Source organism: Setaria italica, chromosome IV, assembly GCF_000263155.2.
Source record: "Setaria italica strain Yugu1 chromosome IV, Setaria_italica_v2.0, whole genome shotgun sequence".
NCBI lineage: Eukaryota > Viridiplantae > Streptophyta > Magnoliopsida > Poales > Poaceae > Setaria > Setaria italica.
The window spans coordinates 31,142,262-31,160,042 of record NC_028453.1 but is presented as its reverse complement, the minus strand read 5'-3'; the positions used below and the strand labels follow the sequence as shown (position 1 = coordinate 31,160,042).

The window sequence follows — 17,781 nt, the reverse complement described above, 5'->3', positions numbered from 1 at the left end:
CACGAGACAACTTTGCCCGATCGGATTCATCGACACGGACCTCAATAAGGACTCCACCCGATCGACTAGAACGTCGACACGAAACCAAAGCCTTGCCGCGGCGCCTATCAACCTTCTTCCGCTTATGTAGTCGTCATAACCTCAAGGCGTGGCCCCGCGCCGATAGGGAAGCGAGAGAAACAGACCGCACCGTACCGAGAAGGTCACCGTCATGCGGGACCCATCGTCATAGTGCCGTTGCAACACTGCACTCCATCCGACATAGTGAAACTACCATATCTTGATCTCTCGCAGGCTGCCTCGCAGTCGCCACCGCGATAGCACAAACACGCGAGGGCCTTGCCACACCCGCCCGCCGTTGGACTCCACCTTGCTCTCGTCGCCTCGAAGAAGACACCGCACGCGGGGGGCCCGCCACGTCCGCCACAATACTCCATGTCGCGGATACGTTTCTTATGTCGCCATCAGAATGATGAGCAGTGTTTCCCCGTTTCCCAAGATCACCATCGAATAGCCGAAACAAAGCCGCAGGTCGACATCATCTTGTTGCTTCATCCGCGCACATAGCCTCCGCCACCATGCCAGCATGCCAAAGAAGTCGCTTGCGCCGTCTTCCGACAATGTACTGCACCGGAGTCGCCGAGCAAGGCAGAGCAACCAGTTGCAAGCCTAGTCGTCCCACGATGTCGATTGCTGTAAGCGCCATCCTCCGACGCAGTCCCACGCAGCATTGACAGCTACCAAGCAGCGCCAGCCGCCGCGGTTCGCCGCAAGCAGTCAAAACTGACACCCATGCGACAACCCCTGGCCACCACCATAACTGCGATCGCCTCCACGTGAGTTCGGCAGCCCCCTTCGAGCTCACCATCCTGCACCAAACTGCCTCTGCCACCGGCTGCAGCCTCCTATGACCACTACATCATCAGCAATGCCACGGCCGAGATGGATCTCTAGAGACGACGCCTCCAAGGAGGTGACGACGCCAATGGCACCTCCGTCACTCGTCCAGAGTCTGGACAGGGTTTTCACCTAGAGAACCTTGTGCAACAAGGATAGGGCTCCAAGATGACGTCCCTAATGAGAATAACGACGCCCTCGGGCACCATCGCCACCATCAGGATCGCCGACAAAGGCTTTCGCCTAGAGAATCCTATCCCTAGCTGCACGCTCACCGACGCCGCTGCTGTGCCTCCTCGCGCCGCCGCGCGGCCATCTCGCTCCACGCTGACTCCTCCCAGCCGCACCTCCGCCTCGCACCCTCGTGCCCAGCAGCCCGCATGTGCCGCCCGCGCGCCTCCGGGACCCACACCATCCTTCACAGGCCATCATCGGCGCGCCACCGCAGGGCCACCTGTAACGCCCGTAAAAAAATACACCCAATTAAATCACTCGTTAAAAATGCATTCCAAAATTTTTCCGACCGCTGAGCTCCGTCAAATCTTTTCCCTTCCGTCGGACCCGTCGTTCTGGCCTGACTCGTCAACCCTTTTTTTCCGTCCCCGTGATTTTCGCCGCGTGCCCGTCAAGTCCATCACGCGTGCAGTCGAATCCCGCAATTCGCGCCATCTTTTTCCCCTCCCTTTTCTCCCTTCTCCTTCCTTCTTTCTTTTCCCTCCTCTTTCTTTCCCTTCTCCTTTTTCCTTCTCTTTCTTCCTTCTCTTCCTTCCTCTTCCTTCTCTCTCTCCTTTCTTTCCCTGCCTACTTTTCCCACTTGCGCCTGGCGCCTGGCGCACCACCCCCTGCCGGCACGCGCACCGAGGCGCTCGGGGCGCGCACGCGCGCTGGGCCGCGCCGCGTCGGGCCGCGCGCTCGCGCCGCGTCCGCCGCGCTGCCCACCACGACGCCCCGCGCCGCCGCGCCGCGCCCGCCACCCGTGCCGCGCCACGCCGCCCGTGCCGCGCCCGCTCGCACCTTGGCGTCTAGTGCTTGGCCGGGTGCGTCGCGTCGTGTCGCCGGTCACCGGTCGCCGCTCCTGTGCCCTCGTCGACCACGCCGCCACGCCGTCCACGAGCTTCACCACCCCGGCACACCACCGGCCAAAGGTCCGACCGCCATCATTGCCTCGGCCTTCGCCCGCCCGTGCGCCGCCTATGAAAAGGGGGGAGCCGAGCCCTGCACCTCCACACCTTCACCACGAGCACCTTGCCTTCCTCCACCACCACCACCAGAACGCCGCCGGCCATCCCTTCCTCCACCTCCTGTTGTCTCCAGGAAGAAGAAAGGGGTAAATCCCTTTCCTCGCGATCCAACCCACCAGTTTCCCTTATTCGCGAACAAGTCCTCCCACCATTCCAAAAATAATTACAGATAGGCCCCTGCTCTCGCGGTTCAGTCCTAAACCTCATTTTTAAAGCCCCTAATACTCCTTTAACCCGTCATTTCATGCGCCAAATTTCCTCCAATCAATCCCAAATTCGACCACAGCCTCCTCTCATATATTTCCGCTGAGGCATATCAAAATTTCATGAAAATACTCTTCCTACCTATTTTCCGTTCCTACTTCCTGTTCAGAGCTCAACGGGTAAAATCTTTTTCCTTTTTATTTATTGTGTGCTCGTTTGTGTGTGCCGTAGATCGCGGAGTACCCGAGGAGGAGCGCGAGGAAAAGTTCGACCGCGAGCCCGAGCCCGAGGACCAGTACCGCGAGCAGGAGCTCCCGGAAGGCTTTGAGAACGACAAGTCCAATCTCACCCTTTGATGCATATTTAATACCCAGTTTTTCAGACACAACCTATTGGCCTGTTTTATAAAATGCATATTGTTTTATCGCAAGATATGGTTGGATAGCCACCCCTTGATTGTTATGATTATTCCTTGTTGTCCCATATTTATCTCTAAATATAAGTTGCTCTGTTTAGATGATAAATACTGCTAGAATGCTTAGGAACTCATTATCCAAATTCAATCATGACTACATCTGTTTATTCGGAAAATAAATGTGTGAGTATGTTCAACTGAGGAGTTGGGTTTTCGGGTGTAAAGAGAGGTGGTGGATGAGATGGATGGGCGTTTCTTGTGTGGAATGCCAGGTTGTTGGGCTCGTACCTTAGTGGTTGAGCGGAGTGGGAGATATCCATCTTGTCATGGCTAAGGACCGAGTTGATGTGTCATCTTGCCTGATTCCATCATCGTACAACCACTCGACCGTTGTATGGGCAACGGCTTAGCATGAACCCCACTAGCTAAACTGCTAGGCTTCAGGTGTGCTGGTGAGCAACGGGAGCCCTTGGAAAAGGACTAAGCTCTTGGTGACTTAGGTCCCGGTTTCGGCCCCGTGGATGGGTTGCTAACCCCTTGGGTGCTTCCGTGTTGACTAGTCAGTATTGGCTAAGGTGGGTAATGGCTTTGTTAGGATCCGTACCGTCACTAAGGTGATCGCGATACGGTACCCTACTTGTGGGAAAAGTGTACAACCTCTGCAGAGTTAAAACCTATCCGGGTAGCCGTGTCCACGGCATTGGACGAGTTACGACTCGGTCACACAACTAGCTTTTGGGGGATGACTGGTATTTACGGTGTGTATGGGTGTGTGGAATTTTGGAAGTGTCCGGCAGTTGTGCCGTGCGCTACGGCGGACGGGGAGTCCGGTAACGATAAAACTTGGATCCTTTGTGTAGGATCAACCCCACTTGATATATCGTTTATTAAAATGTTTTCATGAAACTTCTTTAAAATGAAACCCTGCATATGTCTAAAATTCAGCTTTATTGCAAATAAACCATAGCTATATCCTTGATGATTCATATGCATATTCTTGTTGTATCTCCCTCCGTGGATGGGGTTGGACTTGCTGAGTCCTTTTGTACTCACCCTTGTGTTGTTGCTTCAGAGGAGGATCCGGATTTCGTCGCCGAGGACTTCGAGTAGGAGGTTGCGTCTGCACCCAACGCTGCCTACGGTGTTGGCCCCTTTTGCAGGATGCTTCCGCTGACGCTTAGTTCCGATTGCAGCTCGGAGTCCGACTGGACTGCAACTTGGATTTGTATTGTTATCGCTTTAGTCTTGCTTTGGGTGTGGCTTGCCCGCCCGCTCCTTCGGGAGTTGTACGGTTTCTGAACTATCTGTTGAATAAATGTGTTATCAGCCTCCTGGCACTGATAATTGGATCACATTTAGTCTCTACTTATGTAGGGACGCTTCACCACCGCTGGTGCCCTCCACACTCTGCCCGCCACACTCCGCTTCCTTTACCGCACAATCATCCTCCTCGCGTCGCGCTCTGTGCCGCCCTGCTCGCAGCCTACGCGCAGCACCTTTTCCATGCCGGCGCCACCTCTGCGCCGCTGTCCTCCGCGTTGGTGTCACCTGCGTGCCGCTGTCCTCCACGGACGCCATGGCCGCCAAGCTGCCGCGCCTCCTTCGGTGCGTCCTAGCGCCTTGCAGCGAGGCCGCGCCTACCACGGGCGACCCCGTGGCCTCGTGTTGCGCTCGCCGCTATGGCACAGGGCCGCCAGATCCGGGACCCATGGCCGCACGCGGCGCTGAACTCACCCGTCGCCCCCCGCGCCTAGGAGCATCCTGCCAGCGGATCCAGCCTTGGGGACACTGGATCCACACCCATCGGTGCCGGATCCGGCCGCCCTCGTCGCGGCCGCCACGGGCCGCCCCTCCGACGACCGAGGCAGCCGCGCCTGCCTAGTCACGAAGGAGGAGAAATGCCACCCTGCCACCGCTGTCATTGCGGGCCGCTCGGACTTCCGGCGGCTGTCTCGAGCGGCGGCGCGACGAAGGGAAGGGAGGAGGGAGGGGGTGGTAGGCGGAACGCCGCCCGTGTCGCCCACACGGGAAAAAAAGGAATTGGATTGGACTTGAGAGATTTGGCACGGTTCAGTGCTTCACAATCACGGCATTGCCGGAACAAGGAAGGGAACCATGGACTTTGCAGTCTCAGTTTGCACATGCTGCGCTAGCAAACAAAGCTTCCTTTGAACCTGAAGTCTGGATGGATGAAATGCTGAGGCGTCAAGGCAACACAAAGCCAAAGGTGCCAGAAATGTTTCGTCAACTGGAGAAAAGGGAACGGCCAAGCCACCGCTTCATCTTCGAGCTTTGATCATGAATTCGTCGGCCCGGAATTCATATCGACGGTGCTGTACAGCTGCTGCTCACATTATTTTTGTTGCGCAAAAAAAAAAAAAGTGATCTCAGACTCTCGGTAGTCATTTCTGCCCCGTTTATTGCAAGGGAAATCATTTGTATCCCTACCAATTTGCACTTCAGTTACTTGCCAAATTTACGCCTCAATAACTTGCAGCTCAGCCAATGCTACAGCTGGGGGGCATGATTACTAGTATAGTAGTAACTTAAACTGACGGGTACCATACCTTGGGCCATCGTTTCGAAAGTTTTTCTCCAAATCTTATGGAAACCAAAGCTTTGCCATTAAATTCCTGTAAATTTGTATGGAAAACCTTGCGTTCAGAAGCCCCAAAAGCATACATGCAATCCACAAACTTTCCAAGAGTCCACCTGCGAAATCTCCCAAGACAAAAAAAAAACAATTGAGCACCGGACAAAAAGGATTAAAGGAACAAAGCCAAAAAGGGAGCCTCCTTTCCAAGTTCAAAATTCGAAAACCACCTTAAAAACCACCCACCCCACCCCACCGTTCCGGCCGCAGAAGCGCACGCCCCCCTCGCCGCAACTCCTCCCCACCCCGAATCCCCACAACCCCCGAGTGGCGGCGGCGGCGGCGGCGGCGGATTCGGCCATGGTGCGGTGCAGCAACGGCCTCCTGGGCCTCCTGAACGCGGGCGTGCTGGTCCTGGCCGTCGTCGCGCTTGGCGGCGGCGCGTGGCTGAGCCACCGGGCTTCCACCGACTGCGAGCGGTTCCTCGAGCGGCCCGTCATCGCGCTGGGCGTCCTCCTCCTCGCGCTCTCCCTCGCGGGCCTGGCGGGGGCGCTCTGCCGCGCCTCCTGCCTCCTCTGGCTCTACCTCCTCGCGCTCTTCCTCCTCATCGTGCTCCTCTTCGCCTTCACCATCTTCGCCTTCGTCGTCACCAACCGCGGCGCAGGGTGGGTCGTCTCCGGCAGGGGGTACAAGGAGTACCGCCTCGGGGACTACTCCACCTGGCTGCAGCGGAGGGTCGAGAACGCAGGGAATTGGGCCAAGGTCAGGAGCTGCCTCCAGGACGGCAAGGTCTGCCAGAAGCTTGCGGACAGGAAGGAGACGGTCACCCAGTTCGTCAACAGCAACCTCTCCCCGATCCAGGTGGATTCCTTATTTCTTCTCCTCGCTCTAGATATTCCTCTCTGGGCTGTTGAATTTTACCAAAATTCTGTTGGAGATTTGTTGGCCAATGTTTTCTGTCTTTGAGTTGTTTAATCTTGATTACGGGGAAGTTTAGATTGTCCCTGGTGATTGGATTAGATTTTGCTCGCTTGAGTCGATTTATCTTCTCTTTGAGAGATGAGAACGTCTTGATTGGTGCACATGAACTCCTTAGCTTCTTGTTAGGTGGGATTCTCGTCAACGTTGGTCATCATGGTCTTGATGGATTTCCAGTCATTTGCCGGGGAACGTGCGAAAGCTGGTTCGAACTTTTTGTTCCCTTGTTAGAATTCACAAGATTATAAATGATGGGGGACAGGCTTATCTGTTAGTTCACATGGGGCTGGTACGGTTTTGGTGAGTTTTGAGTAGGACCCTTACAAGAATAGTTAGATTCCATTTTCAGAAGTTCGTGCATGTGGTATTTCAGTTCAGGTTAACTGTACCCCACGATTCATATGCTGCATTGTCGATTAATTTGTTAATTCCTCTTGCATTATTGTTGTTGTTACTGCAAGTTACTTGGCAAGATACAATATAAGCAATTTCTGACTGCATTGCGATGTTATTCCAGTTTGTTGGTAGATCGATTATTATCTTTTGGTAGTGACTAATGAATAGATGTTTCTGATGAATCTATGCCACTGGCATTACAGTTTGCGCGAACTGTACCCCACTATTCATATGCTGCATTGTCTGTTAATTAGTAAATTCCTCTTGCATTATCTTTGAGCGCAGTGCAGTTAGTTTATATGCAGTAAGCAAATTCTTATCCATTGCGCAGTTATACCAATTTGTTGGTAAAGATCAATTGATGTCTTTTTGGTAGTGACCAATGGATTAATGTTTAGGATGAATCTATGCCACTGAATTTAACCGCATGCCCATGTAACTCAGTAACTGTCTACTTGTACGATGTTCTGATGAAGCAAGAGCAATGTGACATAATGTGACATAATCCCACTGCTTTGGTGAATGGTAATTTACTCTTTTGCATTGTTCTTCTGAAGAATTTTTTTATGGTCATTGTACCAAATCTAAGTTGTAATTGTGGGGTACCTCTTGTTACGTCTCCAATTTATGTCTGGCATTGATCTATCAATGAGACAGATAGTGACTAATTGAAATGGTAGTCTTCCATTTTTTTGTGTGTTTGCTTTAGATTGCTGTGCTAGCTATGGGGAATTCACAATACATGCTGCTTATTCATGGTGCTGACTTTTGATAGACCTTGCTTATCATGTGGACCTCTCCCTGTTTTAACTGCAGTCCACTAGTGCTACACTTGGCCTTCATAAGTACTGATTACTGCCTGCAACTGGTATGGTGTACTGCTAATCACAGCACCTATTATATGAAGTTTCTGCCATTTATGGTTATCGAAACTTTTGCACGGCAGTACTCTTAGGGTGCGTTTGGTTGCGAGGACGAAGTGGGACGGGACGGGACGATCCCACTTCGTCCCGCGTTTGGTTGGAGGACAAGTGGGACGGGGACATCCCTATCGAGGAATATACCGTGAAGATCCGGGACGTCCCCGTCCGGGAAAAACGAGCGGACGGGGGCATCCCACTTCGCCCCCGTCACGCGCCGTTTGCGCGGGCGAGCTTCGGGCGAGCGCGGCGGGCGCGGGCGGGCGCGGCCGGCGCGGGCGGGAGCTCCGCCGCGGCCGGCGCGGGCGGGCACGGCCGGCGCGGGCGGGAGCTCCGGCGCGGGCGGGCGCGCCCGGCGCGGGAGGGAGCTCCGCCGCCGCGGGCGGGAGCACCGCCGCGGGCGAGCGCGGCCGGCGTGGGCGGGAGCTCCGCCGCGGGCGAGCACGGCCGGCCCCTGAGATTCGGCGGTTAGTATGACAGGTGGGCCCCACGAACGGTGTTAACAGAATGAGAAAACGGTGCTCGTCCCGTCTGTCGCAATCTCTCTAACCAAACAAAAAATTGGGACGACCCCATCCCATTCAACCAAACAAGAAATGGGATCATCCCATCCCGAAAAACTAGGACGGAACCGTCCCGTTCTACATTGTCTCCCAACCAAACGCACCCTTAATGTGCAGACCATCATCTACTTTATATAATCAATGTGCCTACTTAAGCCTTGAGAGCTGAATGTTCATTTAAGAGTTCTCTCAGTTTTGTCTGCACCCTTGAAAATGTTGCACTGCATGAACTAATATTTTTTGGCTGAGCTGTTATCTTTCCTAAATGCAATTTGTTTGCCGACATTTAGAATGCCAGTTTCTAGGTCTTTTTTGTAATGTTCTTTAATTGACAATTCCTTTGCAAATGCATATCTGAATACATTTTCGTTCCACCGATTTTATTCAAGCATGGCCTGTTGACCTTGCTATATCATAATGTCACAGCCCTGACACTACTCCAGCCAGTTGAATTTTGCTTGAACATTACATATTTTCAATTCACTATAAAGAAACTGTTTTTTCTGCAGCTAATTAATCTATCTTATGTCCAGTCTGGATGCTGCAAGCCACCCACCGGCTGCAACTTCACCTACCAGAGTGAGACCGTCTGGATCAAACCCACTGGCTTCAACACTACCACCGACGACCCCGACTGCACCACATGGTCGAACGACCAGACCGCCCTCTGCTACGACTGCATGGCGTGCAAGGCAGGTGTGCTCGCCAACCTGAAGAACGACTGGAAGAAGATTGCAACCATCAACATTGTCTTCTTGATCTTCCTCATCGTCATCTACTCTGTCGGGTGCTGTGCGTTCAGGAACAACCGGCAGGACAACTCGTACCCGGCCTGGAAGTGAGGTGCGCCTGGGCGTGGCAATGTATAGGCTGTCAGGCTGTGTGACTGCGTTCCTGTGTCAGGAGTTGGGTTCGCTCCTGTGTGTCTAGCAAGCTACCGTCTGTCTTAGGGTGTGGGATTATGTGTCAACCGTGACTAGTTGATGCTTGCTATGTTGCCCCCGAACGCATGATGTGTGAAGGCTCCTAATCATGATTTGCCGGAAAATTACCTTGCTCGCAAGCTGTTCATTCCTTGGCTGTTTTAACGCTTCTGTAATTCTGTTAGCAGGTGAATTCCTGAATACTGCATGGGTTCATGCAGGGAAATTCTCGATTTCCAGGATGAAATATCTGAAAGACGTTGGAAGTGGGTCGCTACTCAGTTGCTGATTCATGTGACACTGAATTTCTGAAAATAGGGACTACTTCATTTGTCTGTCTCCACACTGTGGCAAACTTGTTATGCAGAAAAGACAATACTACAGCAAATATTGTTGGAAGTGGTCGCTACTCAGTTGCGGATTCCTGTGATTGAATTTCTGGGAAATAGGGACAGCTTCATTTGTCTCCACACTGTGACAAACTTCTTATGCAGCAAAAGACACTACTGCAGCAAATATAGTTGGACCATAGAGAGTACGATTTTATTTTCGAAAAACGAATGTACTGCGGCTGAATTTGGTTGACCTATGACTTTGGATCCCACATGTGCCAGTATCACATTCAGATTGAGGCTCTGCATGTGCAATATCCTCGGAGATCCAAAATTGTTAGTCAGAGCTCAAACTCCTAGTTCGTCCTGTGGACTTGTGTGGAGTGCTAATGCTCGTGTCAACTATCAACCCATGAGCATGCGTGAGCTGTATGCTAAAGATTTCTTTATATCTTCGAAGATCTCTATAATGTCTAGCTTGTACAAGTAATCAAGGGATTCGAGTCTGCAAAATTATCGATTCCATGTATCTTTATCATCTTATTATAAACAATCTAGCTTGTACAAACAATCAGGGGAATGGAGCCTGCAAAAATTATCGATTCCAGGTGCATCCTTGATTCGATTGGTAGACCTTTTCTTTTCGCTGTTGCGAACTAGCAAGAAGTTACAATACCTGACATGCACGTGCATATGATGTATGAATATGATAGTCTTTGTTGAAACTGGCCCAGATCTTTTGTACAGGCATGTGGTGCCTGTTAAATTATCCAGAGGTAATTTCTATTTTAACTTTTATCCATTGTAGCATGTAAATGGCCGTGCAGCCGCTTGATGACGCCGACCGGCGAGCGGTCTTTTACTGAATGGAAGCATACAGATTTACTGATGAAATTCAGCATGTAGTCATTGTGCAGCTTGGTGGTTTGGATCGGTTTGGTCGATCCGTACCAATTTGTGAACAGCAGCCATCTTCTGGCAGATTTATTTTCATCAGCATTGCTGAAATATTGGCCAAACTCTGCAAAAGATCCACTCTACATTGCTGAAATATTGGCCAAACTCTGCAGAAGCTAAAATCAACATTGCTGAAAATAATTGCTCTTCAACGTAAACCGCGCATGCATGGAGGATTCGGGCAAAGATTGCCCACTGATCAATGATCATTTCGTTTTCCTCGCTGTTTTCTTTTCAACTTTTTTTTTGGGCAATGAGTGGCCAACTGGCCACGATCGAGTGAGATTAAATTGTCGCCCATTCCTCTATTGATCTACAATAGCAGTCATGTCCCTTTCCTACACGTACAACAGCAGCTGTCTAGCTAGCTTATTACAAGCCCCCATACTCATCCCCCAATAATGAAGCAAGACAAGCTCCTGAGCAATTCTTGACCACTAGCACAAACTCATAGATCTGCCTTCTGATCCCTGTCGGATCGGCCATGACCATGATCTTGTTTCAGATGCACATCCTTCTCGATCTTCTGATGAAGCAGGGACTGGAACCACTACAATTCTCCCATACTTTGAGCAGGATCCCTGCATCAACCCAAGTCAATGAACAAGTTAATTAAGTCAGAGAGGAAAACAATTGGGATGCTGCAGTCTGCCGCGAGAAGTCTCCTGTGTTTCAGTGACAAAGAACAAAGTCACAGAGTTTCATTGTGAGCTTAGTTTCTCTCACGTATTAAGTGATCGATTTAGTTCTTCGCTCTGGAGAAAATCACTCTACGATGCTAATAAAAAAACTCAAAGCGCAATCAACTATTTATTTGGCAGAACATATCAACTATGTATTTGACAGAATATAAACTGGACACGTTAGCTAACACGGCAATTTCAGCATAAAACTTTAAATTTCTGATGTCAATTCGGATCCCCAAGCACTTGCATGTGTTCAACTCACCGATCTGCAGGGTCACCCCGGATCCGCTTTCAGCTTTAGGTGTTCCAGCAGTGAGGCGTCCATGCTGGCCGGGAACAGGGCGAGCACTAGGTCCCTCTTGACATTCAGCAACTCCTCCTTGGCGCGTGCGATGTGGGCCTCATACTCCTTCGCGGGCGTGGTCGTGATTGAGCTTCGCGACCTCCGCTTGGAGTTTCGCGACCTCCGCGGTGCGCTCCTCCTGGAGTTTCGCGACCTCCGCCGTGCACTCCGCCTTCACCTGCGCCGCCGAGTCCATGAACTTGGCGTAAGTCCATGAACTTGGAGTTGAAGTCCTTGGCCTCTAGCAGCTGGCCCTCAAGCTTGGCGATCTTTATGGCGTCCTCGGCTGCCTTGGCATTCGCCGCCCGCAACTCGTCTCTAAGCCGCATCTTCTCTTCAGCGTCCATGCCCGGTGGCGCGGCGGCGAAGCTTTGGTGCGTCGTCACCGTCGGAGGGGTCGTCAGCGTCGGCGACTTAAGCTTCCTCGTCGGGTCACTGTCGCCGGCACCGGTAGATGGCTTCTTTGAAAGGAGTTCGCTGGTAGATGGCTTGCTTTGCCCCTTTGTTGGAACTCTCGTGCGTGAGAGAGAGGGGGGAGGTGAAGTCAATGAAAGACCAGAGTCAATGAAGTACTCGTTGGTATCCCACTTCCTACTCCTAGTAGGAGTAGTAGACTTTAGTAAATGCACCCGCAACAGTTATCTATATCTATTATATATAATATTAAAGTACGGTTATTTCTTCCTATCATAGTTATTTTGCAAAAAAAATCCCTCAATTTTTTCATAATTAACCCACAATCCTAGGAGTTAAACTATCGTAGTTCGTTGATGGTTTGAAAAAAAAGTTCCTCAGCTTTTTCGTAATAGCCGCGGAGGGTGAGGGTGGGGACGGAGCAGCGGTCGAGCACCTAGCGGAGCAGCGCGGCCGGCGTGGGCATGACCGGTACCGGGCTCGAGGGGTGGTCCTGGCGCAGCAATGCCACAGCACGTGTGGGATGGGGTGCCGCAGCTTCCGTCGAGAGCGGACTGGCGGCTTTCCCGGTGGTGGTGCTGGGACTCCTCGCAGTGGCGGTGCGTCGCATCGCCGTCACCCTTTGCTGGAACCTGAATCTAATACCGGCGGGGGAGGCGTCACAGGCATAACATAGTGATGACATGCAACAGATTTCACATGGTCATAGTGATATATGCTACCACCCACCAGTGTGGGTTCGCTCGCATGGCCAACAATAGTCCTCAACCAGAGGCAGCACTAGCTGATGTCATCTTCGTCAGCAACACTCACCGCCACCTGTCAGAAGAGCTGCCGCTTTGGCCTCAGCAAGAAACTCCATTGCCCACTGCTGCATCACCAGAAGGGCAATCCACAACTGGGAACCATATGCGTAGGATGACGAGCAATTAGGCCATGGCATGAAGCAATTAGGCCATGGCATGAATTGTTGTGCATATTATAATCAAGGACTGTGCATTTATTTTAGCCTTGCGGTTTTTTTCTTTTCGTAGACTGGAAGTTTTGTGGACAATCTCTTATGTTCATAATAACTTGCATATTCATAAAAAGCTAAGACAGAAGTTGCATTAGTACTGAATCTTATTAGAAATTTTAATGCACGTTTGAACTGGATGTAGAACACATTACATATGTATAAAAATTGAGATTCCACCGTTCAAATAGATCATGTAGAATTCAAAGAAGTTGTCTGCTTATTATTATCAGAGATGTATAAAAATATTATGAAACATTCTAAACCTGATTAGGAAGTGAATCAAGCGAACTAGGAGCTAGCGAATGACAACTTGGAAGCAAGTAAGAAACCGTAGCAACACACGGATATTTATGCTAGTTACCATAATACATCTATATACCACGAGTAGTACATACTAAAATTTACCTATCTAACGGAATTATTATAGCACAATTTTTGAAATTAATGTGGAGTCCACGTATCTCTATTTTTTTTCTACGATACATGATTATAAGATAACTAAGGTCTTGTTTAGTTGCCAAAGTTTGGAGGTGCCAAATTACTGTTACAGCACTGTAGCACACTGTAGCGTTTCGTTTGTATTTGTGAATTATTGTCCAAACATTGACTAATTAGGCTCAAAAGATTCGTCTCGCAAAGTACAACAAAACTGTGCAATTAGTTTTTAATTTTGTCTACATTTAGTACTCCATGCATGTATCGCAAGTTTGATGTGATGGGGAATCTTCTTTTTGCATAGTGCCAAAGTTGGGAGTTGGGGGTGAAGTAAACAAGAGCTAAGCATTTTTAACGTAAATCTAGTGACATCATTTTGTCTCTACTATTAATAAATTAATGGTTGATTAAAGACTTATTTTAAAAAAGAATAAATAGAAGAGTACATGGATCACTATAGCGACTTTAAATTGGCTTCAATCTCTAATGGAAGTTCAACCCAAGAAAAATACACAGAATACTACTCGCCGAAGCTGTAAAATGGAAGATAACACATAAGCACACGAGACACGGTCAATAGGGGGAGTTTGAACCGGAAATGAGAGAGAACCAATAAAATATGCACATTAACAGAGGGAGCTACATTAGCGTAATTTTTTTGGTTGTTTAAAATTAACTACTCTCTCCGTCCGCAAAGAGGGTCCTTCAGACGGTGCGAAATGTCCATGTTACCCCTAATAATCGGTACTAATTGTGATTGAAATCATTTTGAATCCTAAATAAATGCATGTGCATTGGAACCAGAGAAATAATATAATTAATGATTTGATTGGTTGTACACACTTCTCCATATACTTTTTTATTTGTGTGAGTGTTGTTTTAACTAGATGAGGTTTAGTAGGAGGTGAAAAGACACTTTTATGGGATAAATTTTAAAGTCTAAATAAACACTCTTTGCGGGACGGAAGGAGTACTGAGTACTCCTAAAAAGTTTTAAAATATCAGAGGGGCTCCGCAGCTGATACTGAAATGTATGAGCAGTATATATTTCCTTTCCAAGAAATAGGTTAATTTCACCGAAATACAAGCATCTAGGCATGCGCCTGGCTAGCGAATAGCCATAGCCCATGGGACAAAAGCATTAATGCAACGCAGTATCGTGCATTTGTGAAGAAAATTTGCTGCCTGTCAAGTCTTGCCGAGATGGTGTTCTGCTCTTCTGTCGTGCCTCCTCTGTTTGCATTGAGTGCACTGATACGCTGCAGATTGCAGTAGCCCGAACCGGCTCGGCTGCATACTCCTATATCAAAATCCGTTTGACTGTCAATACCTCCAATTCTCCGTCCTAAACAAAATATTTGAGGGTCTCTTTTGATCCATTGAACCATCGTGTTCTTTACAATCGCATCTACAGATCAAGACCAATATTGACTACTTACGTTTTTTTAAGCTGACAAAAACATACATGTAAACACTCCATATGCTTACCTATAAGCCTAAATTTATTTATGACAACATAAAAAGCGCGGCACATGTCGTTAGATCATAGAGATGTCTCGTGGAGCGGCAATGTCCAACCTTACCGAAACTTGATCTTTTGTTCCCAACTTTGTTTAATTCAGAAGAAAAAAATGGATGGAATGAAATGTTGTTGAATCTGTCAAGCTTTTTTTAATTTTGTTGGCTAAAGTTGCTAGCGGGTCTAGCTGCCGTGCTGGCCTGCTGGCCGCTGCGAAAGGTGGCGCATGGTGAAATGAGATGACGTGACAAGTGAGAAACGAGTAGACTAGCTCAGCTACCCTAAGCAAGTGAAAATGCATTTAGATGGCAGCCACCGGCCATTTTCATGGAGTCTGAGCCTTTACTTCCCAAGTTAGGAGGTGCCAAATTGACATTTTGCCATAAATGCGACACTGTAGCATTTCGTTTATATTTGTGAATTATTGTCCAAATATTGACTAATTAGACTCAAAAGATTCGTCTCGCAAAGTACAACAAAACTGTGCAATTAGTTTTTGATTTCGTCTACATTTAGTACTCCATGCATGTACCGCAAGTTTGATGTGATGGGGAATCTTCTTTTTGCATAGTATCAAAGTTGGGAGTTTGGAGGGAAGTAAACAAGGGCTATGCTAGGCCTACTTAGGAGTTATGATAACATGAACCAGCAATCCAAACATTGAAACCAGGGATACTGCTGCACGATCTTTGCTGCCACGCCTCTGTCTACACTTGCGCTGGTCTGGGTCTCACTTTGGCAAGCTAGAACAAAGTTGGGAAAAAAATTAGATGCGGACGGTCCCCAAAGCACTCCCGTGCGGCCCCCCTCCTGATTTCTGCCGCGTGGGTGTCCAGCGCATGAACGGAAGCGCGCGCTCGGCTTGCTCGATCGATCCGTCGCTAGCTCGCTCGCTCGGCTCATCGTCAAAACAGAAACCAGGGCATCTAGCAGAAACCGTTCGTCCGCTCGCGTTAAAACCTCCGCTAGATGAGAACCGCGCCGCCTCTCGTCAAAACCTCCGCGTGAGGATCCGTTCGTTGTCTGCCACCGCACCCCTTGTGTGCCGCCGACGCTGCCACCGTTTTCCGACGCCGTAGCCTCGATCAGGAGAAGACGTCCTTGTGCGATCCTGATTGTGGCACACGAGGACAGCCGCCATAAAAATCTTCGACGAGCATCCCAGCCGTAGCAGTCGTCATGGGAGAAGGAGGCCAGGAGGATAGCAGTCTGCATTCCACGACAGGAGAAGCCTCCTCACATATCGCAACTGCAATGGCGGTAGGAAGCCAGGAGAAGGACAACGTTCTCGACTCGTCGCTTATGGTGTCGTCTGTGCCTGCCCTAGCACACAACGGAATGCAGCCAACGCAGGTACATATTTTTTTCACATTTTTTGGTCATCATGAGTTTTCACGTGTGTTTGACCGTGTTACATGACCTCTAGCTCCGCTGATTTGTGACCATATATATGCTAGATTGCACAGAATTACTCCGACAATAACATCAGAGTTTGTTGCATGATACCTGAAGAAATAGCAGATGAAGCACAAGATAAGGTAACTAAATTACAAATAATTTATTTAACTGAGAGCGTAATTTATTTCGTATCGTAAAGGTAAGTCACATTAATTCTGACTTAATGTACAACAGATGGCTGATGAAGTTGTGCAACCTATGATCGTTCCTAAAGTTGGAATGGCTTTCGAATCAGAGGATAAAGCTTATGAGATGTACAACACCTATGCTGGTAAGATTGGGTTTAGTATTAGAAAGAGCCATACAAAGCGACGAGGTGATGGGACTCTACGTCAAAAGTATTTGGTTTGCAGTAACGAAAGTCATCGAGAAACTGAGTCATCAAGGCACACTACAAGGACGGATTGCGATGCTCGTGTTCAGTTTAGTGTCAGTAAAGAGGGGATTTGGACGGTGCAAAAGGTTATACTTGATCACAACCATTACCTTGCTAGTCCAAATAAAAGGGACAAGCTGAGGTCCCAACGAAGTGTTCAAGAAGCGGACAGGAAGCTAATTGGGCAGATGAGGCAATCCGGGATGAAGCCAGCCCAGGTTTTTGAGTTTATGAAGGAGTTTTATGGAGGAGCCGACAAAGTGCCATTCTCACGGATGGATTGCAATAATGAGATTGGCTGTGAGTGCAAGAAGTACTTAGAATCCAATGACGCACAAACACTACTGGAATACTTGAAGCGTAAGCAGATAGAGGATCCAACTTTTTTTTATGCCATGCAAATAGACAAGAAAGATGGTCGGATAGCTAATTTCTTTTGGGCAGATGGCCAATCTATCATGGATTACGCATGCTTTGGTGATGCTGTGTCATTTGACACAACGTTTCAGACCAATAAGTTTGAAATGCCTTTTGCTCCATTCCTCGGAACCAACCATCACAAGCAGACTATCATTTTTGGGGCTGCATTGTTGTTTGATGAGACTATACCATCATTTGTTTGGCTATTTGAAACCTTTCTAACAGCAATGTCAGGCAAACATCCTAGCACAATCTTCACTGATCAAGACGCGGCCATGGCAGGAGCAATTGCTTATGTATTTCCAAACACAAGTCATCGCCTTTGTTTGTGGCATATTTATCTTAATGCTGCTAAACATCTCGGCCATGTAATTCAAAAGCATCCTGACAAGTTTCTACCTAATTTTAAGAGATGTGTCTATGAAGACAGATCGGAGTTTTACTTCAAAAAGAAGTGGGATGAATTGTTGCGTGACTATAACCTTGAGGACAACAAATGGATGGCAAACCTATATGATTTGAGGGCAAAATGGGCTGCTGTGTATCGTGACTTATTTACAGCTGATATGAACTCGACCCAAAGGAGCGAAGGTATGAATAATGTATTTAAGAAAAGATTTCGTAGAAAACTGGGTCTTTCGGAACTTCTTGAAGAATGTGAGAAGGTTTCCAGTAGTCTTCGTAATAATGAGT

General features: G+C 48.8%; 1 protein-coding gene and 1 long non-coding RNA gene across 2 annotated transcripts; one reads left to right on the top strand and one right to left on the bottom strand.

Moving 5' to 3' along the window:
* Positions 1-5,602: 5,602 nt before the first annotated feature.
* LOC101768932 (tetraspanin-8) lies at positions 5,603-9,281 on the top strand. Its single transcript, XM_004965642.3, has 2 exons — positions 5,603-6,211; positions 8,741-9,281. The coding sequence occupies exons 1-2, from the start codon at positions 5,711-5,713 to the stop codon at positions 9,047-9,049; spliced, it is 810 nt and encodes a 269-aa protein (XP_004965699.1). The 5' UTR covers positions 5,603-5,710; the 3' UTR covers positions 9,050-9,281.
* A 1,255-nt stretch (positions 9,282-10,536) lies between these two features.
* Positions 10,537-12,013, bottom strand: LOC111257021. Its single transcript, XR_002677394.1, has 2 exons — positions 11,368-12,013; positions 10,537-11,000 (listed from the first exon to the last, which is right to left on the bottom strand). It is a non-coding gene; the product is annotated as an uncharacterized LOC111257021 (long non-coding RNA).
* Between the last annotated feature and the right edge of the window lie 5,768 nt (positions 12,014-17,781).